The sequence below is a fragment of the Hypanus sabinus genome, chromosome 23, assembly GCF_030144855.1.
Source record: "Hypanus sabinus isolate sHypSab1 chromosome 23, sHypSab1.hap1, whole genome shotgun sequence".
In the NCBI taxonomy this organism is placed as follows: domain Eukaryota; kingdom Metazoa; phylum Chordata; class Chondrichthyes; order Myliobatiformes; family Dasyatidae; genus Hypanus; species Hypanus sabinus.
The window spans coordinates 27,003,398-27,030,606 of NC_082728.1; the positions used below are offsets into that span (position 1 = coordinate 27,003,398).

At 39.6% G+C, this 27,209-nt stretch overlaps 1 protein-coding gene and 1 long non-coding RNA gene across 3 annotated transcripts in view; one reads left to right on the forward strand and one right to left on the reverse strand.

The window, feature by feature from the left end:
* The window catches only part of fasn (fatty acid synthase), an 80,702-nt gene that overhangs the window by 27,276 nt on the left and 26,217 nt on the right, over positions 1-27,209 (reverse strand). The window contains exons 12-30 of the mRNA XM_059948586.1: positions 26,051-26,145; positions 25,309-25,443; positions 23,805-24,008; positions 23,141-23,256; positions 22,569-22,744; positions 21,793-21,984; positions 20,128-20,208; positions 18,919-19,104; positions 18,620-18,802; positions 17,736-17,939; positions 16,953-17,266; positions 13,551-13,940; positions 12,298-12,462; positions 10,860-10,978; positions 7,763-7,917; positions 6,657-6,860; positions 3,033-3,183; positions 1,873-2,051; positions 747-866 (exon numbers count right to left, since the gene is read on the reverse strand). Coding sequence (XP_059804569.1) covers positions 747-866; positions 1,873-2,051; positions 3,033-3,183; positions 6,657-6,860; positions 7,763-7,917; positions 10,860-10,978; positions 12,298-12,462; positions 13,551-13,940; positions 16,953-17,266; positions 17,736-17,939; positions 18,620-18,802; positions 18,919-19,104; positions 20,128-20,208; positions 21,793-21,984; positions 22,569-22,744; positions 23,141-23,256; positions 23,805-24,008; positions 25,309-25,443; positions 26,051-26,145 — 3,369 coding nt within the window. The remainder of the gene's footprint in view (positions 1-746; positions 867-1,872; positions 2,052-3,032; positions 3,184-6,656; positions 6,861-7,762; positions 7,918-10,859; positions 10,979-12,297; positions 12,463-13,550; positions 13,941-16,952; positions 17,267-17,735; positions 17,940-18,619; positions 18,803-18,918; positions 19,105-20,127; positions 20,209-21,792; positions 21,985-22,568; positions 22,745-23,140; positions 23,257-23,804; positions 24,009-25,308; positions 25,444-26,050; positions 26,146-27,209) is intronic.
* On the forward strand, positions 17,852-27,123 carry LOC132380075 (uncharacterized). Of its 2 annotated transcripts, XR_009507631.1 has the most exons (4): positions 17,852-17,986; positions 21,208-21,300; positions 22,152-22,273; positions 26,630-27,123. It is a non-coding gene; the product is annotated as an uncharacterized LOC132380075 (long non-coding RNA). The 2 variants fall into 2 exon arrangements; XR_009507630.1 differs by lacking the exon at positions 26,630-27,123 and having other exon boundaries at positions 22,152-22,555.

A 27,209-nucleotide genomic window follows, 5' to 3' on the forward strand; every position in this document is an offset into this window, starting at 1 on the left:
TTGGAGGTTGATAGGTTTTTGACTAGCATGGGCATCAAAGGTTACTGGGAGAGGGCATGAGTATAGGGTTAAGAGGGATAATAAATCCTTCATGATTGAATGGCAGAAGCAGACTCAATAGTTCTGATGAGCTCATTTCTGTTTCTAATGTCTTATATTCTTATGGAATTTAAAATACGTGATCAGAATTTGGCAGCTGATTACCCTGATACTTGATTCAATTCACACCTTCCTCAGCAAAAGGATAATCTCATAACGTGTTCCGGAAAATTCTGTGAAGTTACCATGGACATCCAAAAGAATGAGTGTGCAAAAATCAAGGACATTGAAGAACCCGCCTCCCTTTGCTTTCAGTGTGTCATCTGGCAAGCAGCCCAATTATAAATTACTCTCCAATGGAACTAAGCACTTCTATTAGTAGCACAGACGATGACAAGTACTCAGTCTGGATCAAGGAAGCAGGATTAGTTACAAACTACTGTAGAATATAAATAAACCCATCTTTAGAAGTGTGGGTAACACAGACTACAGGTACTCTATGTCTAATTGCATGCCAGTTTATATTTGCATAACCCCCTGGCTATTTAAAAGGTATTTCAAATGGCCCTAACAGAACCACTAGCTGGACTAACGAATTTAACCATCATTCCCTAATCTGGAGATGCTTAGCAAGATATTTTACCACAAATGAACTGGAACAATGGACTTGTCTCAGCTAGTCTAGTTGAACAATACAAAGAACCTACCTTTACCACCAGTTACCCGCAGCACATGCTGCTCAAAGGTAGTGTCTCGAGAATTTGCAAAGGACTCATCATTCAGCTGTGGAAATCGTTGCTGAAGGTAGGCGCGCTTCTCTGCAGACCCTGTGTGGAACAATTAGGCAATTTATCAATACCACTCGACAGAGGTGCCCTTTTAATTAATAGACTTAATTAATTTTTTTAGCCTATTCTATTTATGTGCCAACTATATAAATCAGAAAAGTGTGTCTCCATATTTAATGAAGAATTATGAAAACATTCAACTTAATTAATAAACACATTGATGCATTTATTACAACAACATTCATCAGCAGCCAATGTTAAACACTAGAAACACTTTTACTGATTTTGTTCCCACCTTCAAAGCTGGTAAATCACAAATGCAGTAAGCCAACACATTACAGTCACACATTCAGATACCATTAAATTGTAGTTAGTAAGATCTCTCTAAAGATGTGTTACGTCATGCTAATGCATGGATACACTTAGCCAAGGATGCTGTTTACATGGCCAACAGAGGGGCCAATTTAATTGAGAGCCATAATGTTTTGCAATGTGGGTCGAGAGTAAACAGGAAGGACTCACTCAATTGGCATAAATACTCGGTTGAAGACTTAGCGGAGAATCAAGGGAACAAACTGAAGAGAAGTTGGTTTGGACAGCACACACAAAACGCTGGTGGAACACAGCAGGCCAGGCAGTATCTATAGGAAGAAGCACTGTTGATGTTTCAGGCCGAGACCCTTCATCAGGACATTCCTCAGTCATGATAAAGGGTCTTGGCCTGAAACATCGACAGTGCTTCTCCCTATAGATGCTGCCTGGCCTGCTGTGTCCCACCAGCATTTTGTGTGTGTTGTTTGAATTTCCAGCATCTGCAGGTTTCCCCGTAGCAGTTGGTTTGGAACTTGTTTGCTGAAAGGGACACTCTTTTTAAAAAAAAAGGGTAGACAGGTGTGATCTGAAGTACCAAGGGTGTTGACCAAGAGGTGAGAATGGAGGAACATAAATGGCTCCACTTTCAGCTGGCCATGGACCCAATGGGCCAAATGACTTCTGATGATCAATGATTTTAAAAGATGCATCTTTTCTTTTTAATTTCACTTACCAACTGTGGTAAAGACACGGCATCCCATGCTGAGCGCGATAGAAATGGCAGCCTGTCCAACACCCCCAGACCCCGAATGGATAAGTACACTCTCGTTCTTCTTCATTCGACCTCGCACTACTAATGCATAGTATGCAGTCGCATAAACAACAGGGACTGAAGCAGCTTCTTCCAAAGTCCTTAACAAAGAGCACAGTATGAGAATAATAGCCAAGCAAGTTTTCCATGCACTGAATCTGTAAAAGACAGCTATACTAACATACAGCTATTCTGTTTCGAACATGGCTCATTAACAATCTGGCCTGCAATTGTACGTGCGTAACACAGATAAAACCGCAGAAATAGAAATCATAACCATGTCTTGTGTGAAACTGGAACTCCCATCATGGAGTAAATTTACCAAACGTACTACTGATTTACATGGTTTACAATCCCTGTAATCCCTGTTCTACACTCAGCAAGGAAAGATTTTCTTCTCATTGGCTTCAGCATCTACAGAATTGGGGGGGGGGGTTTTAAAAAAAAAGTTAAAATGAACAGCTTTGAGGGCCAATGTTGATTCCATACTTCTAAACTTTCATCAGCCACGTGTGAAGATAATGATTAGCAGTCTTTCTGCGATAAATAAAGAACACCCATTTGTTTGCACGTGCCCTTAAAGGGGTGCAAATGTGGACAAAACAGGTCTCAGTTATCAACCAACTAGGTAGACAGGAGAAACTGAGCCAGTTGCAGTGATTCCACATTTGGTCAAAGAGAGCTGTTGCTGGCCCAACGGGGGGGGGGGGGGCAGAGAGAAAGAGGAAAACAGGGAAAAAAAACAGTTGCAAATGCCTTTCCACTATTCCAGAGAAGTTGGTACAAATAGGAAACGGTGGTGATACCCATGTCATATACTAAGCAAATCCGCTTTGCCACCAGTCACTGAACTGATAAGTATCTTTTTCTACAGAAATTTCATAGTTGATTATCCTTAATTACTTTTATCCACTTAATTTTGCCTTTAAAGTTTGAACAAATTATTCTTTGACTGGTTATTTTTTCCTCCCAAGGTTTTAGTGTTAAAATGATCTTCTTTTCTAATACTCTAACTCCCCAAAAGAATGTATAAATAGACCAATAGCCAGTGAGCTTCAAGTCCTCAAGAAATGGAATCATACCAGTTTTCTGGAACTTCCCACAAAAACCGCGTGTCACAGTCGACAAATGTTGACAGTCCCTTAGCAGGAAGCAGTCCCATCACTCTCCTATCGCTGGGGTCACGGCCTGAAAATTCCATTCCCAAAAGGCAGTGCTGTAGAGCAACATCGCCTGGGAAACAAGACAAAAAAAAAATGACAGTGTATTATAATTGCAGATATTAGAAAAGTAGAACACAAGGGCCTTTAGCCCACTGTGTTTGTACAGACCATTATACCAAATTAAATCTAATCTCACCAGCCTGTTCATGTTCCCACCTAAATTCCTCTTTAAATGTTTCTACACAGACAAAGAACATAGAAATTTACAGCACATTACAGGCCCTTTGGTCCACAATATTGTGCTGACCATGTAACCTGCTTTAGAGCCTGCCTAGAATTTTCCTAGCGCATAGCCCTCTATTTTTCTAAGCTCCATAAACCTATCTAAGAGGCTCTTCAAAGATCCTATTGTATCTGCTTCCAACACCACCACCAGCAGGGCATTCAACACTCACCACTCTGAAAAACTTACCCCTGACATCCCTTTGGTACCCATTTCCAAGCACCTTAAAACTATGCCCCCTTGTGTTAGCCATTTCAACCCTAGGAATAAAGCCTCTGGCTATCCACATGATCAATGCCCCTCATCATCTTATACACCTCTATCAGGTCACCTCTCATCCTCCGTCACTCCAAGGAGAAAAGGCTTTTCTCATAAGGCACTCCCTCCAATCCAGGCAACATCCTTTTAAATCTTCTCTGGACTCTACTGTATCCACAAAAAGTTTCTATCTTATATCCTTCCACCACCTCTCCTGGCAGCATTTTCCATTCTTCAGGTACTCTCGGTTAAAAAAAAATAATTGCCTTGTCAATCTACTTTAAAATTTCTCACTGTCCTTCTCACTATGCTCTCTGTATTTGACATTTCCACCCTGGGATAAAGAACCTATGCCTCTCAATTTTACACGCATCTATCAGATTGTCTCTCAGCTTCCAACACTCCTGAGAAAATCATCTATTTATCCAACTTCTCCTAACAGCTAACACTAATATACACATCATGGTGAGCCTCTTCTTCACCCTCTCCAAAGTTTCCACAGCTTTTTGAAACATGGTGACTAGAATTCCATATCATACACCTAAATTGACCTAACCAAAGTTTTATAAAGCTACTAAATTACTTCCCAGTTTTCATATTCAGTGACCTGACCACTGAAAGCAAGTATTCTGTTTGCCTTCTTCATCAGGTTATATGCTTGTGTTGCCACTTTTAGGGAGCTATGGGCTTGGACCCCGTGCTTTTCTATACATCATTGATCCTAAAGTGCTTTCACTGTACTAGCTCCTCTTACAGTTGATGTCCCAAAGTGCAACACTTGTCCAGATTAATCTACCATTTACCTGTCCACGTTTCTAACTAATCTACATCCTGCTATTAATGGAAAATATGAAACTAAATTGTTTTTCTAAGAGCATGTGCTTTGGGACAGAGAATTGGACATAGATCTTCAGTAACATATTTACAACCAGATACAAGGCAAATGTAAAGCCAACCTCAATTCTGGATCAGGTGAAATGTTGATTTTACGTTATTCTAACCCCCCCCCCCCCCCCATTTTAACTTCAATGGACCTGGCTGAGGTTAAAATAAGACCACAAGATCATAAGATATAGGAGCAGAAACTGGCTGATCCAATTTTCCCTCACAGCTCCAATCTCCTGCCTTCTCCCCGTATCCCTTCATGCTCTGACCAATCAAGAATCCATCAATCTCTGCCTTAAAAATACATAAAGAATTGGCCTCCACTGCTGTCTGTGGCAAGGAATTCCAGATTCACCATTCTCTGGCTAAAGAAATATCTCCTCATCTCCATTTTAAAAGGACAACCCTCAATTCTGAGGCTGTCTCCTCTGGTGAGACTCTCCCACCACAGGAAACATTCTCTCCACATCCACTCTATCAAGGCCTTTCACCATTCAATAGGTTTCAATACGGTCACTACTCATTCTTCGGAATTCCAGAGAATAGAGGCAGAGCCAAATGCTCTTCATTTGACAAGCCATTCAATCCTGGAATTATTTTCATGAACCTCCTTTGAACCAGTGTCAGCACATCCTTTCTAAGGCAAGAGGCTCAAAGCTGCTCACAATAATCCAATTGAGGCCTCATCAGTCCTTTATAGAGTCCCAACATTACATGCTTGCTTTTATATTCTAGTCCCCCTGAAATGAATGCTAACATTGCATTTGCCTTCCTCACCACAGACTCAAGCCTGCAAATTAATCTTTCAGGAATCCTGCACAAGGATTCCAAGTCCTTTTGCATCTCAGATTTTTGTATTTTCTCTCCATTTAGGAAATTGTCAGCTCTTTCATTTCTTCTATCAAAGTGCAGAACCATACGCTTCCCAACAATGTGTTCCACCTGCCTTTCCTTTGCCTCTTCTAATCTGTTCAAGGCCTTCTGTAGCCTCTCTTACTTCCTCAAAACTACCTGTCCCTCCACCTACCTGCATATCAACTGCAAACTTTCAGCAAAACCATCAATTCCATCAAACAGGTCAATGACATACAACTTGAAAAGAATTGGTACCAACACAACCCTCTGTGGAACACCACTAGTCACTGGTAGCCAGCCAGAAATGGCTCCCTTTATTCCCACTCTTTGCCTCCTGTCAATCAGTCACTGCTTTATCCATGCTGGAATCTTTCCTGTAATACCATGGGCTCATAGCTTTTTAAGTAGCATCATGTGTGGCACCTTATCAAAGGCCTTCTGAAAATCTAAGTACACACCATCAACCAATTATCTTTTATCTATCCTGCTTGTTTTTTCAAAGTTTCCCACAGATATGTCAGGCAAGATTTTCCTTTGAGCAAACCATGCTGACTATGGCCTATTTTATCATGTGCCTCCAGGTACCCTGAGACCTCATCCTCAATATTCGACTCCAACATCTTCCCAACCACTGTGATTGGACTAACTGGCCTATAGTTTCCTTTTCTTTGCCCCTCTCCCTTCTTGAAGGTTGGAGTGACATCTGCAATTTTCCAGTCTTCCAGAACCATTCCTGAATCTAGCGATTCTTGAAAGATCATTACTGATGCCTTCCCGATTTCTCCAGCCACTTCTTTCAGAACTCTGGGGTGTACACCATCTGGTCCAGGTAACCTATCAACCTTCAGAACTTTGTTTCCCTGAATAAATCCTTATTAATTTCAATAGTAGATCTTCAGGCACAGATCCAGTTCTTGAAGTGCACAGAGTGATGTAGACAGAGGGCGTCAGACTTTCCAACTGTTCTTTATTAGAACTCTGATTTGCCTGTTAACAAAAGCTTCAAAGCTATGGTTTTGATCTCAAAAAGGGACCAACACTTTGGAATTAAAGCAAGTACAAGAGAATAAAAGGATTAGTAGGTTCATCTAGTCCAGGAAGGGCAAACTTATGGAAAAGTATTTGCACATTTCACCTCCCTGACATGATTCTTCAGCACCACCACGTAAAAAGTCCAAGAGGGGTGGGGAGATTTCCAAGTTCAAGGAGAATGAACAATACACTCATTTTGAATATTCTGCCACTGGAATTGGACAGCTTACCAGGAATAGCATCAGGTGGAAGCTTGCCCGTAGCCAGCATGATGTCACGAAAGTTGAGAGATGCATAATACACTTTGCACAGCTGAATATTGGGATCCTTGGAACTGAAATGTTGCAGTGGTGACAAAATCCAGCAGAGGGAGGAGAGATCGCCTCGGGTCAGCACATTAACGTAGGCGAATTCGGTTTGTTCTTTATTTTGGTCTGCAAAGGACAGAGACAACATGTTATACACCAGTTTCTAATTAACTTTGAAAAAGTGTAGTGCAGAGAGACTGGGGTATGTTCCTTGAAGAACTTGTGCTATGATATACAAGTTAAACATGCCTAGACAATGGAACCACTTATCCAAAATCACACTTTTAAAGCTGTTTGGTTATACATGATGACACCACACACACTGAGGGCAGGTACCCCTCACCTGTCAAGGTCATGAGCCACTTCCCATGATTCCCAACTGCAGCCATACTCCTCTGTTTAAAATGCTTATTTTTTTTTTAAATAATGTTTGGATGTCTCCAGCTGGACACTGACCCCACTGTAAACACCTATTTAACACAGCAAATAAGGATTAAATCTAATATTCAGATCAGTTTTGTTTTAATTTACCCTAATCTCTTCCCCAATCCACTCATCATTCCCAGTCTGAAAGTCTGATTGGAATATTGCAACTGAGGCTCCTCCAAGAATACAAATCAGCCAGCGACCCAAAAATATTTGAGTTAACAGGCCATCTGCTTTCCTTCGCATTTACCTTGCATTTTCTATCTAGAAAGATTTTTCTCTCTAGTTCTAGAAAAATCTATTCATCCCGAATACAACACTAGCAATGGAGACACAGGAGATGCAAATGCTTGAATCTGGGGCAACACACAATCTGCTGCAAGAACTCAACAGGTCCAGCAGCACTGATGGAAAGAAAGTCAGCGTTTCAGGCTAACCCTTGCCTAAATCACAAAACAATTTATAATGAGCAAAGGGTCTAACGAGAGTGATGCTTTATCAGGTGGCAAACTCAGCAACATCCCATTCAGACTATAAAAAATCACATTTAACCTTTATACTAAAAAGGATGCCCCATGTTTTATCAACACCAAGAGCAATACCTTGTTGTAGAAGAAGATGACGGAAGCTGCCCCAATGTCCATCACGATAAACATTCATCACCAGATCGTTGCCCACAATGGTTTTCATGTCCTTTCCGGAAGGATCCAGTGATGGAACAGATGACGACGAAATTAAGTTTGTTACAAATACACACCTGGAGATCCGAGAAGTAAACATCTTTTAAAATAATCATCCCTGCAGCTTTAGGCTACTGTGCTGTTAACTATGAAACACCAGAAGTTATTTGTCATTGCGGGCAGAGCTCAGATGAACCCAAATTCCAGAAAATATTTTAAATACTTTCATTTGAATGGATGTTTTTGAAGGTTTTCTTGCAAATTCAAATGCTAAAATATAGCTCAATTTATTGAAAAGAAACAGCTATACTGTAAAATAGACGCTTGATTTCACTATACAAAATGAGACTTTCCCTTTCAAACATCTGAATCAGATGTTTTGTAGAATCTCAAATTTCGAAACTTTTGCCATCTTATAGATTTGAAGAGTTTGATACATATTGGTATTTTTAAAAAATGTTTAATGTCAATTTCTGCCACCTCCTCCACAGTCATAGACATACAATACATACTTGTGTTTAGAATACTGTATTTACAGTTATGTTACCCCTTTGTAGCTTCAATTTTGAAATAACTACTCTGATTCTTCTAATGAACTTATTGCCACATTTGCATTGTAGCTTTTTTCTTCCACCAAACCCAAGAGGAGCTCTTTCATTTATGCTTTTACTCTGTACCTGCTGCTTCCTTTCAAACACTCGGTCATTGTTCTGGACTCTCCACTATAAAGAAACTGATAATTTCAGCGCCATTGGCTGGGAATTGTCTCCAATGTTTGACATTTTGCTCCTCAACTCAAATCGCACAGTTTCTCAACACCTCACAAAAAAGTGACATCATCCACTTTAATTAAGGACCTCAAGCAAGGAGGCAGTTCGGCCTACATTGTAAAAATTGCCTCGGGCAGTGAACTGCTCTGGAAACAGTGCCGTGTAAACGCAAGGTTTCTTTGAAATAATGACCCAATCACCAAATAAATGCTAAAGAATTGGTGAGCATTGCAAACACACAATTTCTTGCCTTTCCAGCATCACTGGTCTCCTGTAACAAAATAAATCAATGCTTTGGTTCTTTAGTTGAAGAAGCTGAAGGATTCTTGTGACAAAATACCATTCAAAGCACAGAACAACCGTATCGAGCCCACGTCATGTTTATCGTACAGAGGGTGCACTTGCTTTGCTATACTTTGCATCTCTCCAGAACATAGTTCATTGGTTCTGAAAAAACCATTCTGGAGTGCACTGAATAAATAATCTGGCAAATTATTCAGTCAAGTGATTTAATGTGTAATCACCAAGAGTGTATAGTAAACTCAAAGGAATAATTTTTAAATTGTTGAGTGAATATTGAAATTTATCCAAGGAAGAGCAACCTAACAATGAGAGGGATGACAATGCAATCTTCAAATTATCGGCTAGATTTACCTCCAGAGGCTTTGAATGATGTTTGCCAACAACTACAAGTAGGCAGGTTAAGGGTGCAAATAGATTAGTGTGCTCAGTTTAGGGGCTAGGCATCACAGTTGATTAATGCACTTTGTACCAAATTCCTGTAACTCTAACGTGTTTGAGATCTGGTAAAGACCAGCAATTTCCACTTTCCTTCCCACAACTGCAAACCTTGCCTACTAAGTGTACTTGGAGAAATCACAAAAATGTCCACAGCTCAATTTGAGAAATGGATGTTCATACCATCAGGTTGGAGGCTACCCAGATGGAATACAAAGTGTTGTTCCTCCACCCTGAGTGTGGCCTCATCTTGGCAGTAGAGGAGGCCATCGCCTGGCATGTCAGAATGGGTTTGGGAAGTAGAACTGAAATGTGTGGCCACTTTTTCTGACAGACGGAGTATAGGTTGCTCAGCAAAGCAGTCTCCCAACCTAAGTTGGATCTCACCAATCATCTGCTTTCCATTCCGACATGTCAGTCCATGGCTTCTCCTACTACCATGATGAGGCCACACTCAGGTTGAAGAAAGAACTCCTTATATTCCGTCTGGTTAGCCTCCAACCTGATGTCATGAACATGAGTTTCTTAGGCTTCTGGTAGCTGCTTCCGCCCTCCCCCATTCCCCCACTCCCTCCCCTTACCCCTTTTCCCCCTACCCGCCTATCAACCCCGTTGGAGTTCCTCCTCTTTCCCTCCCCCCACCATGGTTTTCTACCCTCTCCTATCAAATTCCCCTTCTTCCAGCCCTTTATATATTTTACCAATCATCTTCCCAGCTCTTTACTTGCCTGCTGGTTTCACCTACCACCTTGTACTTCTTCCTCCCTCCCCATCATCTTCTTACTCTGCCTTCTCCCCTTCCTCTCAAGTCCTGCTGAAGGATCTTGACTGTTTATTCCATTCCACAGATGTTGCCTGACCTGCCGAGTTCCTCCAGCATTTTGTGTGTGTTGCATTAAAACTATATTCTTGCTTAGTTCATAGGATGGCTGAGGAAATGTGATGATATTAACACTGCAGCAAAGTGGCCAGATGTGGAGCAGGACACATTAAGTTAGAGCAAAGCACAATTCATACAGTTCGAAGTAAAGGTTTCACTCAATGCAAACGCTGACACTTTTCTGTTGAAACAAATGGGCATCAAATGGGCCTCAACATGCACAAATGTGCTCTAAAAATAGTAAAAGCCAACAAATGTTGTCATCTCCATGATGAGAATGTGTTTTTACAAAGAATAAAGCATCTCAGAATCTTATGTAGTTGGACAACAGCCCTTTCAAAAGAAATTATTCTGGTTAGAATTACACAGCAGCATACCCAACCCCTCCTCCCACACTGAAGCCCTGAAAATTAGTTGCAGATGAGCAGCATTGTTTTTAAGATGCCTTTGAAGATGAACCTTTCTAGTTGAATTCATTTCAGTTTGGTAAACCTTTTGTGCAACAGATTGGTTATTGTCTTCAGCAAGCAGAAAAATACATGTAGAACGCACAACAAAGATGGCACACGTGGGCATCATGGGAGTGGTATGATAAACCAGGATCCCCAGTCTTTGATAACAAACAACTCACCGTATTCTATGTCCTTGTGGCTCCTGGCGAAGACAATTTACCAACCCCACAATTCCGGAATTGCCACAGTTAGAGACAACAAGCCAGACAGGATCCTCTGAAGATTGCTCCAAAATAGTCTGAAAGGCAGTAAGCTTTTAAGACCCAATACGCCCCACAGGAGGTGAACTTTTGACTTCACCATTTTCATTGCCAGAATGGCAATTCTGATGATTGATTTCAGAAACCAACTAACATTTATACAGACCACAAAAATAACTGAACAGTGTTTCACAAAGGAATGAGCAAGCAAAGAGGACCAGGCCAAAACTGTAACAGTGATCATAAAGTGAATTCTGAGTCAAGCTTTAAAAAGGAGGATTGATGTTCTATGCATATCATTGGTGAGTTCAACTTATTTTATTTAGAGATACAGTGTGGAGCAGGCCCTTCCAGCTCAGCACTTATTTAACCTGAGCCTAATCACAGGACAATTTACAATGACCAAATTAACCTACAAACAGCAAGTCTTTGAAGGGAAACAGAGTACCCACAGGAAACCCACAAGCACACGGGAAGAAAGTACAAACTTTCTTGCAGAGGATGCCAGAATTGAACTCCGAATACAGACGCCCCGAGCTGTAATATCATCTCTAACCACTACACTACCATGGCACCTTTGAAGTTAAACCAATTAGAATTCTATTTAAAAAGCTTTGATAACTCAATTACTTTCTCCAGCGATTAGTTAGCCCTTAGCTTAGGGAACTGAATAAAGCCAGATGCTACTGATATTATGGCTAAAAGCGACGGGAAAAAACAACAAAATCAATTCAATTATTTCTTACATCTTTCATATACATGAGGAGTAAGAACTTTACGTAATGTCGCTGTCTAAATATGCAACTTATAGGAACAACGCCCAAGGAAAAGGGTGTTTTCTACAGAGAAAGGGACAAACAATATGCAACAGAACATATCACCAGTGTAGCAAATAACCTCACTTGAGTCACATAAAGAGAGGAAGTTGAATAGGCCACACAAGTAATTCTGCAAATTGCCTTGTAAGGGTTAAAATGTCTATGGCATTTGCAGATAAGGGAGTCGGGGAGGGAAAGAACAAAAAGGACATTTTGTAATAAGAAGAGACCTGATAGAACTAGGCGACACAAGCTGCGAAGACAGTGCCAGCTGGAGATGGGAGAGGATGATAAAAAGGTTAGTGAATAATACAAAAGGTCTAATCAAGGTGGTGCATGTATGAAAGAAAGAAATTCAAAGGGGGGGTGGGGTAGACAATTGAGAGCTTGAAATATGATGCAAGGTCAGAATGACAAATTATCTGAAATCAATAAATTTAATAAGTCTGGAAGGTTAAAATGCATCTAATCACTGGAAGAGATACAGTGTTCTTGTGTGCTGATAGATGGTCACCAAATCCTCTAAGTACTTTACTCACTTTCAGAGGCACAATCCAGTTAAAATCTGTTGAATGGGCCGGGAGGAAAATAGGATTCTTTGGTTCAGTTTTTTTGCGACACAAAAATATGACAGAGCCGTAGAAAGATTTCTTCATGCTGATTATGTCTAGCGAAGCGTGGTTGAATACCTCTTCCCACTCACTCTAAAAACAAAAAGCAAAGACCTCATCAGTTTACCCAAATCGGTTAAGATTGGAGGACACATTACAAGGGCACACAGTGTTTCATTTGGATAACCAAACATGGAGTTTTGCCAAAATAAATATAATTCTTTCAAAAGTAAACTATCTCTTTCTATATTGGAGCTCTAGCTAACTCCTACCCAGTATTTCTATTAGTGAATTGGGCTTGACATGCTGTGTTAACTTTACATGACAGTTCACTCCTATCCAATGAACCCTGCCATTTTAGGCTGAAGTAAAATTCCACATTTCCCTTTACGAAGTCCCATTGTGAAAGTAAAAGTTTATTCACTCCAACCGGAAACAGCACTAGTGCTTCCACAAACCCAATTTTAAAAGGCACTTCAGGAATAATTACTCACTGCTAATTTTTAGCAAAATTGTATCCCAGAAAAATCTGCTTGTAATCAATGACAACGGACACTGCCGTGACTCTGCTAAAAAAGACCCTTATATGACATCTGAAACAACATGTAATTTTACATTCCACACAGTATCAGAACTATTAAACATTGACATAGAAAAGCCTCTTATCATTTCACATTAGTAAATTAGTACACACTGTAACTGAACCCAAATACACAAATTTGGAATGAAATGCCAAAATCACGCACAGCATTTTCCAATGAACTACTTTAGTGGGAAAAATCATTAACACGCATACTTTTATTTGTATACACAAAAAAAAATCTAATGTTTCAGTTTCATTAGGGGTATATTACTAGAGACAAATTGAGATGTCAGGTGGATCTTTGTCTATATAAAAAAGGCACAAGTGCGATCATGAGTATAGATATGAATACTTGAATATATTCATAAAGTGATGTCTCATCATCATCTGAAACCATACAAAGTGGGGCATCTGCTTGCAAAAATAAAAATAAAATAAATCACAACACCAACTCTGTCTTGCTCTCCACAAATGCTGTCTGGCCCACTGACTACATCAGCATTTTCTGCTCAAGTTCATGATCAGCAACTGCAGTTTTTTATTTGAGGACCCACTATCATTAGGACAAGCATTATTCATTGTGTTAAAATAAACCTACCTGTGTTAAAAGCCCTTGTGACTGCTTCGGATCTTTTCCTGTAAGGAGCGCAATTGTCTCACCAAGGATTTCCCCTTTAAGAAGCGTGTGCAACAGTAAAAATCCATCAGCTTTAATAGCAGCTGCCATATTGGAGACAACAGTCTTTGGGTCTTCAAAAAGGAACGCTGAACTGTTACAGACAACTAATTGAGCATTGGTCAGATTCGATGTGGCAGGATTTGTGGGATCCCACTGATCCATGGAAACACCCATTTCCTGGAGTTGGTTCTGGCTGGATGACATGAGTTCGGAATTTAGATCAGTGGCAATGTAATCGAGATTGATTATTGGCTGATTGTTCAGTATTGGGACAATGCGAGAGTACAGATTTCCACTGGCTGCTGAAACCTAGAGCAACAAAGAAGAAAAATAAAGCCAGACTATCACTAATAAAACACTAATTAATGAACAAATGGATGTGTCAAGGAAGGAAGACGTGAACTAGCCCAGCTAGTATAGCTCTTAAAGTGGTATTGTCTCTAACGCAATTCTCGCAGAAATATCGTCAAGAAAAAAAAGACACCAGGGTCAAATTTGAGGCCAGCATGGGGAAGCAGGAGGAAATAATAAAAAACAGTTCTCAGATCCTTTTAGGAGTTAACTAACACTCAGGAGACCCTACCTACAACTGGTTAATAGTGGAGTTCATTAAATTAGGAATTTTAGTCATTTACTACTTGGTCCTCTTCAGCTAGGTTATTTATCATCGGCAAACAAGCAGTACCCAGCTCTTATGTTCTACATTAACAAGATCTGAATCTCAGCGTTTCCATGGTGTCAAATCAGTCTTGCTTGAGTAACACCACCAGAAGTAATGTAACTTATCTACAATGCATGGGGTCAATGCTTGCAGAATAGTGTCTCCAAATATACAAGCACCGATACATTGGTGTAAAAGTCATCGTCTCAGATTGACTACAAGCTTCATATCATAGCTGACTTCATCAACAAGGTCAGGGTTGGCTATCCAGCAGATGGCATGGCTCAATATCTACCTCTGTTGATGCACCTTAACATGACTAGGTAAGTGGCCTAAAGGAATAGTTGGTAAGTCTTCTCCTATGCTGCCAAGCAGAGATTCCTAGCTCCCAAAAAATAAAAAAAGGCAAGTCTCGGAAAATGTAAAGTACTGCAAGCCAAGAATACTGAAGACAAGCATTCAAATCTTGACACTATGTCACTGGATGGACTTTTCCAAAATGACATCTCCTAAAGGGTGCTGATGGAAGCACTCTGTGCAACTCTTCACCCATGTGCTTGTTCCACTGCCACCCTGTACTACTAAAATACTGTAGATGGGAATGGCATGAATTTTGAAACTCAGAACATGCAGCTTCCGTCATTTAATCTGATCATTGGCTTATCTGTATTTCATTTCAACTTATCTCCCTCTGATCTTTAACCTTCACATCCAACCCAGCAGAAACCCATCATTCAGTTTTATGTACCCATGGATGGGAAAGGAAGAAAGTTCCAAGAAAGGGGTGAGGGGACTTTCTTACTATTTAATTTGACATTTGCACTACTTTGGGTGGGTGTTTGAGCTGTACAGATCTCAAAAATCCCTCCCCACCCCCAAATCTGGGGAAGATTAATCTTTAATTTTGTGTCAAGCAAGATGCATTGCCATCTAATAATGCACAAGCACATCAGGAATGTGGGTGCTCCACTGTGTGAAGTAGGTGCAGATATGATTTCAGTAAGCAAACTATGACACAAGTAGCTATGTTTGATTAAACAAATAACGAGAACAAGGTTTGAAGTCATACAACTCAGCAAAAGGTACTGGATATCACCTATAATCTTCACGGTATCAATTCATAAAGGATAGTAAATAAAAAGGGCTTTTAGTCATCAGAACAAAACTATTTAATTTTGTCCGACACTTAGGAAAAGGTGCAACGTGACTGTTAAATATCAGTTGATTCAACTTGCTTCCCAATATCGCACTTAGAAGGCCACTTGTATTTTGGTACACAAAGATTTTCAGAAATTTCTACATCAATTTAAGTTCATTTTGTAAAACAATATTAGTCAACTTAATTAAAGCCACTTGAACATTCAATCTGGCATCCAGTCAGACTGCAAATTCTGCCATCATCCTGAAGTTCGCCAGACACCACCATGACAGATGGTATTTTTTTTTGTACAACTTACAGATTTTAAAGCACAACAGGCCAGTTCAGTTCGCATTACTTATCAGGTACTACTGCATTACATACTGAAGGCGACATTTACCTTAAAATCTGCACTCAGCTGTTTCTTGATTGGCTAGGTAGGTAATACAAGGAGCTATGCTCTCATCTCAAGAGTTGATAAAATTCTATTCAAAACTGCCTTCTCAAATCCCCTCGTCAAGTCACCTCTGGTAATCAATGATGCATACACACGCATTTAATTTCAAATAAATTCACATGATCCTGAATTCATCTTCACAGTTATTCCAGGTGAGCTGATGCCAGCCAACACTTGGTTCTTTGGCATCAAGCACAGCCCGTACAAAACTCATGGATTCAGTGCTACCTTCAAACACTCAACTAACTGCCTGCAGTTCTCCAATTACAACCTTACCTCCAAGCACCCCCTTCTAAAAAAAAATAAATCCATATATCATGCATGGCAGTCATTAAGGTGCATTGAAACTTGATGTGTTCAGTCTTTACCTCCTCACTATTGTCCACCAGGTAGTCAACTGGTCCGAAATGGTCAACCTCTTCTTCAAGTCCATGGAACATGTACTCAATAGCCACTTTATTTGGTACCTCCTGCACCTAATAGAGTGGCGACTGACTGCATATTCATGGTCTTCTGCTGCTGTAGCCCATCCTCTTGACATGTTTTGACATGTTGTACTTTCAGAGATGCTCTTCTGCACCCCACTGTGTAACATGTGGTTATTTCAGTTACTGTCGCCTCCCTGCCTGCTTGGCTATTCTCCTGACTGCTCCAATTAACAAGGCATTTTCAGTCGCAGAACTGCTGGCTCACTGGAGGTTTTACTTTTGTTTTCCGCACCATTCTCTGCAAGCTGTAGAAACTGCTGTGCATGAAAATCTCAGGAGATCAGCAGTTTCTGAGATGCTTAAACCATCCTGTCTGGCACCAACAACCATTCCACTGTCAAAGTCACTTAGAACACATTTCTTCCCCATTCTGCTGTTTGGTCTGAACAGCAACTGAACTTCTTGACTGTGCCTGCATGCTTTTATGCCTCGAGTTGCTGCTACATGATTGGCTTATTAGATATTTGCATTACAAGCAGGTGTACCTGATAAAGTGGCCGCTGAATGTATGGTCTTAAAGGTATTTTGAGCTAAATAATGCATTTATTTTGTTTGACAAAAAGAGATTATCCATTACCTCGACAATTTTCATCTTCTTGTTGACAGTGTTTTCCATGGAGATATCAAGGCAGACTTTCAGTGCCATGCTATCTAGTAACCCATTCAACAATTCGTCTTCATACAAACAACCCTTTTCCCTCTCCACTGTCTGCTGCAGTTCAGACCAAAGGTTCCCATTCAGGTCAAGACCGCACAGTACACTGAGCATGTGCAGAAGTCCTTTCTCCGAGTCAAAGGTCACAGCAGAGGTAGTTATACCAGCGGGCAGGCCTGAGAAGGAAAGCTTAAGCCCGTGATTGGACAGCTTATCCTGTAGCTTCTGCACAAAACCTTTGAAAAAGAAGAGAATGAAAATCTGCTTTTAAAATGAGCTCTTTTTTCCTGATAGAATTATAGGCAGAGAAACCCATTTTGGTACTCTGTAGGATACAATGATTTCTCGTAGAGCTGATTTAATCAGTATTTGTCAGAAGAAGCATTAACTGATGGACTGCTATTCCCCCTCCCCCCATCTCCCTAGAGGAAGGACAGAAATAAGTTCCATGCACTTTGCTTTTCACCCCGAATGATTATTTTGCCGTTATTTTAACCAAAGAGCAAGTAAGGCACTTGTGGTGAGTACTGGCAGGTGAGATGGGGAGCATTCACAAACAGCAGAGTGTGGAAAGAACTGGTAGAGCAATAGATGCAGAAATGTCACTCTAATGTATCACAGAATAACTGCAGCACTTTATGACAATGTTGACAAAATGTCTATATAGAAACTTGACCAAAACCAAGCTGAGATATTAAACCTCACCTTTGCACTGTGCTAGGCAGGAGCGAAGTTTCTCACTTCCACTCAGACAGTCATTCTCAAAGTACGGAGAGAAATGGAACTCCTGCAAGACAGGCATTCCCTGCTGCTGCTGCCGGCGTGGAGCAACAGTGGCGTGCAACCCGCTGATCTGGACTCCTCCCGCTACAATGTTGTCTAAACAACGATTTACAACAACATCCACAGCTACAGGGGAAAAGGGAGAGAAGAAGAAAGCATATTGATATGGTCAGGTTTGGCATTTCGCTTATTTACCCAAAGTGTGATGAACTGGATGCTGCAATAGTTTGGAAAAAAAAGAGCTGACGTTGCATGCAAGCATTTTACAGAATGACAATTTGAAACAATTTTTGCTGCACTGAATCTGTCTGTGGTTCCTAAATGACGTTGTAAAAGTATTTTTTTTTTAAATTAAGCTTTGCAATACCTCGCATTTTTATTAAGAACCTGCAAAGGTAGAATTTTCCTTAAATGCAAATATAACAAAAGCACAAAAATTATCATTGATTTGGTAACAGATATAGAACTAAATCAAGCACTCCATCAAATCTGTAGAAATAGAAGATCAGGCTCTTCAAAGTCAGCCATCAGCAGCAAGATGTTTTTAAACTCAAATCTGATAGAACTAGAAGAAATGAGGTCTAGCATTTAATGTGTGGTAGCAGTAAAGCTCCAGCAAAGTGAATACTTTGTATTGTACAGTACATGTTTTGGCAAATGTTTTTCCACTTTGAATCTATCACAGCGATTAAAAAACAAATACCCACTGCCACTAATGACAAAAATAGAATTTATTACATTCAACCCGTTAGTGCTTTGGAACAAACAAATATCAAAATTGATGACAGTAGGCATTTTCAAGACACCTTTTCTCTCACTATCCTGATATTGTTGGACTGTCTCTTCATGAAGCTGTGGGTCAATGCAGACCGAGCGGATGCGAGTTGGTACCCTCAAGCTGCGGCCAGATAGCCCAACCACAATCATCTGTAACATGGTATCCAGGAAGGTTACCCAGTTTCCAGACCACAGCAATTTTCCTTTATCTCCTGCAGATGAAAGCAAACAAAATGGTATATTTGCATATGATACCAAGAGTTTCTCTCATTTTAGATGTGTTCCTTTCAAACAAAAAAAAACTAAAAATATTTAATACAGAATTTACCGGCATTGTTAGATTCCAAGATTCCTTGGAAGTGTTTTCCATATTCATATCCTCGTAGGCGCAGCTCTTTGTAAATATCTTTTGCAGATAGACGGAATGCTGTCTCTGTATCTTCAGACTTGGAGTTGGTCTTTACCTGTTTCTTAAAATCATCTAGAGCAGTTTCTTCCAGAAGAGAGACTTTCCCTGGAATTAGTATTGTATGGAAATAAAAGTAAATTCCTATTAAAATGAGCATTATTGAACAACAAACATTTTTACTTGTTAAAACATCAGAGTTCCTGCAAAGTTCAGAGACTTAGCTACATGTTACACGATCCAAGATTGCCAAGTTCATTGAAACGTCTCATTGCCTTTCTTATAAGGGGAAAAACAAATTCAATTGAAGAACCACATGAACAAACATGTCAGGCTTCACAGCCAACTGTTTCTATTGAAATAGGAAGCAGTTGTATAATCAAAACTTTGGTGCAGAGAAACAATGATTTGTCAGTGTATGGTATTCTCTATGATTTATAGCGTTGAAGAGCAAAATTATTTCTTCTTTTTAAAAAGGTAAAAAGAACACCTCAATGTGAAATATGCTTCGCACTATGAAAAGGGAAAGTTCCAAACAGCCTGGCACAATGGATTATCTGAAAGGTTACTGCATTAGAGATTTTATTGTAAATTCACCAACATTAGCAAACTGGTCACGATCTACTGCAGCCAATTTATACCATTTAAGAAAGTTAAAACAGTTTCTAACTTTAGGCTGTAGGCAATGTAAATCTGCAATTAATAAATCATTTTAGTTTGCCTGATCAGTACTTGACATGCTACAGTTGGCATTGATGAAGGTTAAAAATTTAAAGTACTCAGCTGAGTTTTCATATTTCCAAGCAGAAAGAATGACTTGTACTGGGAGGAACTGAAGGAAATAGATTATCGATGAGGAGACCCCTCTTTGACATATCACATGCTAGCATTTCCTTCTGAAGAAATAATAGCCAGATGGAAAAGATACATATGTAGAACTGAGTAAGCAGATGAGCTCATCCCGAGCAAACATCTTCACTTTTGTAAGGTACCTCATGAACATGGGAAAGAAAATCCCAAAATAGCTGTGGTTTTTGAATTTGCTAGAAGTATTTTTGAGCTTCAATAGTTAACTCCGCATCATTTAATCTATGTCATTTAGGAAAAGCTTTTAAGATTATTATGACTTACCGCTAACAGCTAGGTTGCTGTTCTCTGAAACTTCAAATCTATTTGAAGCTGGCATCAGTCGAACCTCAAGCTGTACGGAGCCTTAAATATAAGAGCAACAGAATTCAAAAAATTTAGTCAAAAAAAACATGGCAAGAATAACAGAGCAGAGTAGCACAGGGACAGGAGCTTCTGCCCACAATGTGTGTGATGTGCACAATTCTGAATTAAACTAATCACTTTTGCTTTATCTCATATCCCTCCATTTTCACACGTCTAACGAAAAGCCTCTTGAATGTCACTTCTAATAACTTACGAAACAGAATACACAGTTTTGGCAAAAGAAAAAGGAATGTATACAAGCTATCTTTTCCTAGTAAAATTAAAGGAATTCCAGGTCCGCAAGTCTTGCAAAACACTGGTATATGCATGCATGGGTGGGGTACAATACATGGATGCAAGCAATATGGTGGGCTACGCTTCAGGGTTGGGACAATGGGTCTAGGCAGAGTAACAGTTTGGCATGGATTAGATGGGCCAAAGGGTCTGTTTCTGTGTTGTAGTGCTCAACAACTACATACTGAGTAGCTTGTGAAACTAAAATGGGACTATACAACCCAGAAGCCTCTTTCTTCTCAATGAGCTTACCCCCTCCACTCAACTCACTTTCTCCTGGCAGTGCAGGTAATTGATGAAGATAAGAATATGCAACAGTTGAAAGAACTCATAAAAAGGTATTAACGCTAAATGGGTAGGGTCAGATGTACGTTGCTAAGAATATTATTTATAATCAGCAAATCCCATGTTCCACGCTGGGCAACTGACAAGATTTTACTAACAGAAAAGAAAATTACATGCAAGACATTCTATTCAGTTGATATTTCTTGGAAGTATTAGAAGTCTTGTGTTGATGCTTCTAGCATAACAAAGCTTGTTTCATCAAGCTGTCTCTAACCTTATTTAAATTATCTTAAGTCGATCTCCCCTCCCCACTATTGACTTCCTTGTATAGGAAATTGATCTTCCTTCCCTCTCCAAACAAGAACAGTCAGTTTTTATTTTAAGTACAACAGAATCTCTACTCTGCTTCCTCTTTTTCAGGGTGAACAGCTCCAGACTATCTAACCTTTCCTCGTGACCGAAGTTCTCTAGATCCTCATTAGCACTTCCTTTATTGTGGTACACAGAACAATGGTGAGTAACTGAGTCAGTCAACTGTCACGTGGTAGCCACAAATAAAGCGAAAATCTGCAGATGCTGGAAATCCAAGCAACATGGTACATGTGACAAATAATAAATCAATACTAAATTACTGTTGCCATAGGTGGTGGAAGCCAAGATGATCCATACCTTCAGCTGGAGCTCAAACAGGCATTTGAAGATAATAACTTTTCTTCAAGGGGAATGGAATCATCTGCAGTGTTTCATTGAGTTCTAATGACTCTGCATCTGTGTTGCAATGTGAGCTCAAGATGGCTGATTCAGAGCTATCGTGACTGATCTAAACATAAACACATCTAACTTTTGAAGAGTGCAGATCTGAAATAGAGCCAGAAAATGCTGGAAACACTTAACCCAACTAACAGTCTTCAACATGAAAGGTGAATTCTGTCTCTCTTTCCACAGATGCTGTCTGCCCCGATGAGTATTTGTAACATTTTCTGGGTTTTATAGCTATCCTAGTACCTGTTTTGGGTAGAATTGTTGCCCTGTGTATGACAACATCCTCAAATATCACGGGGGTCTGATCCATTACAGCACCAGTCAATCGTAACAAAGCTCGCCATGCCAGTACCAGATACCCAGTGGCTGGATACAACACCCTCCCATCAATGCAATGGTCAGCAATATAGCTGTCAGGAGATTCAGGATTCATATCTGTCGGGGCACAAAACAAACCAGATTAAAAGAATAATCAGTTTTAACATTTAAATGCACTTACTTAAATTGTTTTCCTTTTCAAGTATTGTAGAATAGAAATTTGTATTTTATTCTACACCTCAGTGTGCACATAGCAACTATAGTAACTTGTACTTTGTTTTTAGGTATTTCAATGGAACTGGAGCACAGTGCCTGGCCACCACTATAATTTAGTGCAAGAAGATGTACGATGAATTTTTCTCACGACACATTTGGAAAGTACCTGCATAGTGTTTAATCACTGCCAGTAAGTGGCAGAGTCGTGTAGCAGTTAGCGTAAGAACGTACAGTGCCAGCAGTTGGAGCAAGACTGCGAGTTTCCTCCAGATGCTCCAGTTTTCTCCCATATTCCAAAGGTGTTTCGGGTTAATAAGGGGGAATGCTATGTCGGTGCTGGAAGCACGTCAACACTTACGGGCCTCAGCACGTTCTCGGACTATGTTAGTCATTGACACAAAACAATGTAGATATGACAAATAAAGCTAATCTTTAATGTAGTCCATTGCATTTACACAAAAGTCTCTGTCAATTCAGCAACTCACCAACATTAAACACAATGGCAGATCCCAAGCCTCCAGAACCAGATGAAAAGTCTTCAGTTTTGGGTACATCCCAGATCTGGCTATGGTCCCACACAATGCTAGGAGAAATTAGGGAAGTTCCCACAGGGACTGGGTATTCCACAGGTGGATATAATTTGTTGGAGTCCAAGTTCACCCTATTTTAAGATAGCATATAGATATTTAATTACTGTGCTTTTCAGTGATATCTATCAGTGATCAACACATCAATCCAAAACACCAGATTTGGAGGACTGAACAAGCTGATTCATCAGCCTTGGAAGTTGGGCTGTGAGGCCTAGTGGCATACAGGCCTCAAGCAATGTATGTAGGCCCCACCCCAGAGCATCCAAACATCTGGCAAGACTGAGGACAAGAGCCACAACTCCTGTTGTGGTCTGAGAGGCTTTAAGTATTTTTTAAAACATTTATCTACTGTACAGAAACAAACCAAAAATTTACTCTCTGGCTTTGAGAACTAAATGTTGTTTATCATCTGAGCTGGATCACTTTGAAAAAAATTCAGATCCTTCCCTGAACATCCTATCACTCACCCACTTGCATAGATTTTGCCAATGTTCATTAAGAAGAATTCCAGGTTATTGCTGTGCCCTCGATTCATCAATGGTAAAATGAGACAGGTTGGTTTCAAACTCCGCTTTAGAATAGCCTGAAATAAGAGCAAACTGCTTAATAGGTGTTAAATTTCATAGCCATTTAAGCCCTTTTGTCAGAGCTGATGGTGAGCAATCAAACACACTTTCGTATAATACCTTGTTCAGTACTTAAAAAGTGAACAGTTTTGTTACCAATTCAAAATTGTTTGTGTTTGTGAATTGTCTGTAATTTATTATTTCACTATGATTTAAAGGGGAAAACAATTCAGGTGGCAATCTGATTTTAATGATTTGTAGACACGTCCTGGGAAAGACAACAACTAACAAAAGCTTTGTGGGAAGGGCGTCAAATATCAATGTTTTTTGTAGATATCAGGACACAGTAAGTAAACAGTAGGAAACTACAATATATTTATCAGATAGTACACCTACCATACTCGGAGAGATAGATACGATTAATGCAAGGAAATAACACGTTATTTCTGACAGAATATGGATGGATTCCCAAGTGAACTCATTTTTGTTATAATCATTAAAATGTCCTAACACAGTGGGAGCTACCACAAAGCCAATTGTACATAAAGACAGGAAAGCTGGGTACCTGGAGCAGGGCATGAGCAGAAATCTCAATCACCACAGCATTACTTGGAATATGTTGCAGTCCTTCCTGAAACAAGACCGGGCTCACCAAGTTGTTGACATGATACTCAGCTGAGGAGTACTTAGCCAGGTCACTGTCCCATTTGGACTCTGGGATTGATGTACTGACCCAGCGTGAAGTACGAGGCTTGGGAGCAGTTATGACCTGCCAAGAAAAGTGTGGGTGCGAAGAAGTGTGAAAGGAATGTATTCAGAAAAACGTAATGCACATAATCAGTATAGTGGGTACTTAATTAACCAAAAAAAAAAATAGTAGGACAATAAACTCTGAAGGGTAATTCAGAATCTATATTAATATATTGTAGTTCAGAAGAAATCTTAAACTATCATCTGACAGGATATTTCATTAACATTCAATGCAACTCTCTAACTGATATCAATTCTGTTCAACAGATCATCACCAACTTCGGTTCGACTTAACTGAAAGAAATAATAATGGGCTTGGAAAGTGATATTTAGACAGAAGGGCAGACTTTGACCCATAGAGTTTAGCTAGTCATCAAGCATTTGCAGGTGATACCATCCATAAACAGCCAGGACTCGCACCTGATTTTTACCTTTCGACTTTTCTCATTCACATATGCATCAAGCCTTCAATTAGAATAAACTATGGGTTTTAATTTAACATTTAATGCTCCGAACTATCAGCTCCCTGTATAAGGAAATTCTAATTGGATCCTGAAGTATTTTATAATTATGCTCATTCTCTGCATTGATCTGATTAAAGACTTCAATTTTAAAACCTACAATTAGATCGTTGCTTTTTTCCAGAGAAATCCTCCAGTCTGTTCATTCTTTCCCCTGTAGTCAAGTCCTTATTTTCTAGAAATGCACATTTCCTGTATTTTCTTCAATGCTTTACCACCTTTGCTTGAAAGGGGTCAGAACTATCCAGAGAAATTCAACTACGGTCCAGCCAAAGGCTCATTTCAAAATTTAACCACAAAGATCAATGTGTAATCTCAAGTTCCTTCAGAAATAACCCCTATTCTTTGCATTCTTTATGCCCCAAGATATTTGGGTGGCAATTTTTAATTGCCTCAGAATGTCTCACAAACACCAAAGTATACATACTCACAGCTCATTATCTCCTGGCTCCATAGGTACTGTATACAGATCTTCAAGTGGCAACTTAGCCAGTGAAGCTGCCTTCAATCTAGTTGGCATGGCCTTGCAAGAAGCATGCCCATCTAAGTGTAATCATATGTTGAGTTCCTAAGTCCATCCAAAGAATTGCACTGACAGCTGGAATAGCCATGCCCACCATTGTACCTGTATCTCTGTACATTCCATTATCTGGTTCACTGCTCTAAAATGCTAAGCAACACCAGACGTTTTACCTAGCGTACTATCTTAACCCAAGTCTCATGTTTCCCACTTTGCGCACAACAGTCAAGTCTATGAAAATTCTTCAGAAGATTAATGTTACAAGATATTACTCATACCTTCTGTAGAGCATTAAGAAGGGTTGGGGCAATGGAAGCCATGTAGTAAGAGTGGAATGCAACTCCTGCACTGCGAACCTCTTTTGCAAATACTCCCTCCTCCTTTAGCTTGGCCACAAATTTGCTCACTGCTTCCTAATATGGGAACAATCACAAGTTAGAGCATAAATGAAGATAGATCAGTATCTCTTTATCTGTATACAAGTCCTATTGCTAATCACTTGTCATCAGTACCAATTATTTCATATTCTCTCTTTTCAAATATTTGACAACTTTCATTCTAATAAGTAGAATCTGGAATAAATAGATAACAATCTCCATTAATCTCTCTAGCTATGTACCCTGATCAGTAGCAAATTTCTAATGACACCAATGACTGTATGGAATTTTCTCCATTTTTCCCCTTTATATTCAAATCATAAAACTCATTGAAAATATTACCTTTGCACATACTTATTTACCCTTGGAATTTCATCATTTTGTAGTATTTTGCCTCTAATATTTTCTACAGCCTGTTAAATTTCATTTAGAAATTGATAGTACTGCTGATCCAAAGTAATTTACCTGAGTAAGATTTCATTTTGATCCATTAAAATCAGTTAATTTTCAGTCAAATTAACTTTTAACACAACTGCCCCAAGCATCATTCAACTTGCCTTTTTGTCCCATTATTAACTAAAGGCAGGTCCAATGTGATATACACTACTTTTCTCATTTTACATGATTTTTATCCACTTCCTACCTGTGGCCCAGAGATCGTGACAGTATCCTCTGCATTGTGACAAGCTGGAACCACTCCTTCAGGGCACTGTGCCTTGCATTCCTCCCAGGTCAACCCTGTTAGATATCAAAAAGCTTTGTGGTTACTTCTTGAAAAAAAAACATATTTCCATGTCTAACTTTAATCACTTACATTAGATATGACAATTTATTACAAAATAAAATGGCATGCTTTATAATCATTTAGTGTTTAATTTTTACCGGCTGCCCTGATTTGGACTTGGCTCAAGTCAGTGATCATCTATCGTCCACAACTAAAACAGCATATAATCAATTAAATGGCCTAATGTGACAGACCCAACAGCTCTTCAGGAACTCCCAAAATGTCAGCCTACATTGCAATTGTGGCTGGCTGTTGTTTTTTTGCATTCTACAAATTGAGTGACCATTTGGGAATCAAGAACAAAAACTCAGTTCCTACAGCCCTGCAGCATCATCTTATCAAGATATGTTCCCATAAATTCTAGGAAATTATCTTCATAGTTTTCTTTAAAGTACTAAATCTGCTTTTGAGCCAATGTTTTCGGTTCTTGTGTTTCAGGTATCAGCGTAAGGAATACAGCAGGTCCACTGGGGAGGCTCCAACACCATGCCCTTCCTGATCAAGATGACAAAATCCACAATAAAGTCATCTCTGAGCAGCACAGCAAAGAGACACTCCTTCCATTTCAGCACCAATTCATCATTTAGATCCTGCTACTTGCTGACCAATCGTCCTGCACTTTAGCTTGGCTGACTTGAACTGGCTTCCGTTAGATAAATTTATCTTCAAATTGCAAAAACAAACTCAAAAACAAATTCAAAAACACTTGGCAGCAAGAGTGTGTTAGAGAGAAAAAAAAGTTTAAAAAAAAAAGGGAGGTGCAAATTGATATGACTTTCCAATGGAACCACAGCAAAAGAAGCAACACTTCTAGGCTAGGCATAGTGCGATCAAACATCCCCTCTGCTTTTAACAGTGTAACTCAGTCCCAACCTTAATGTTCTGCACAAGTGCAATCAGGTCAGTGTTTCAATGAACTGCCTAAAAGGACATTAACAACATATTCGGAAAACTCAATTAAAAATCATTATGGATGGCACAGGCAATTTTATATGATCAAGAGCTGGAGTTATAGCAG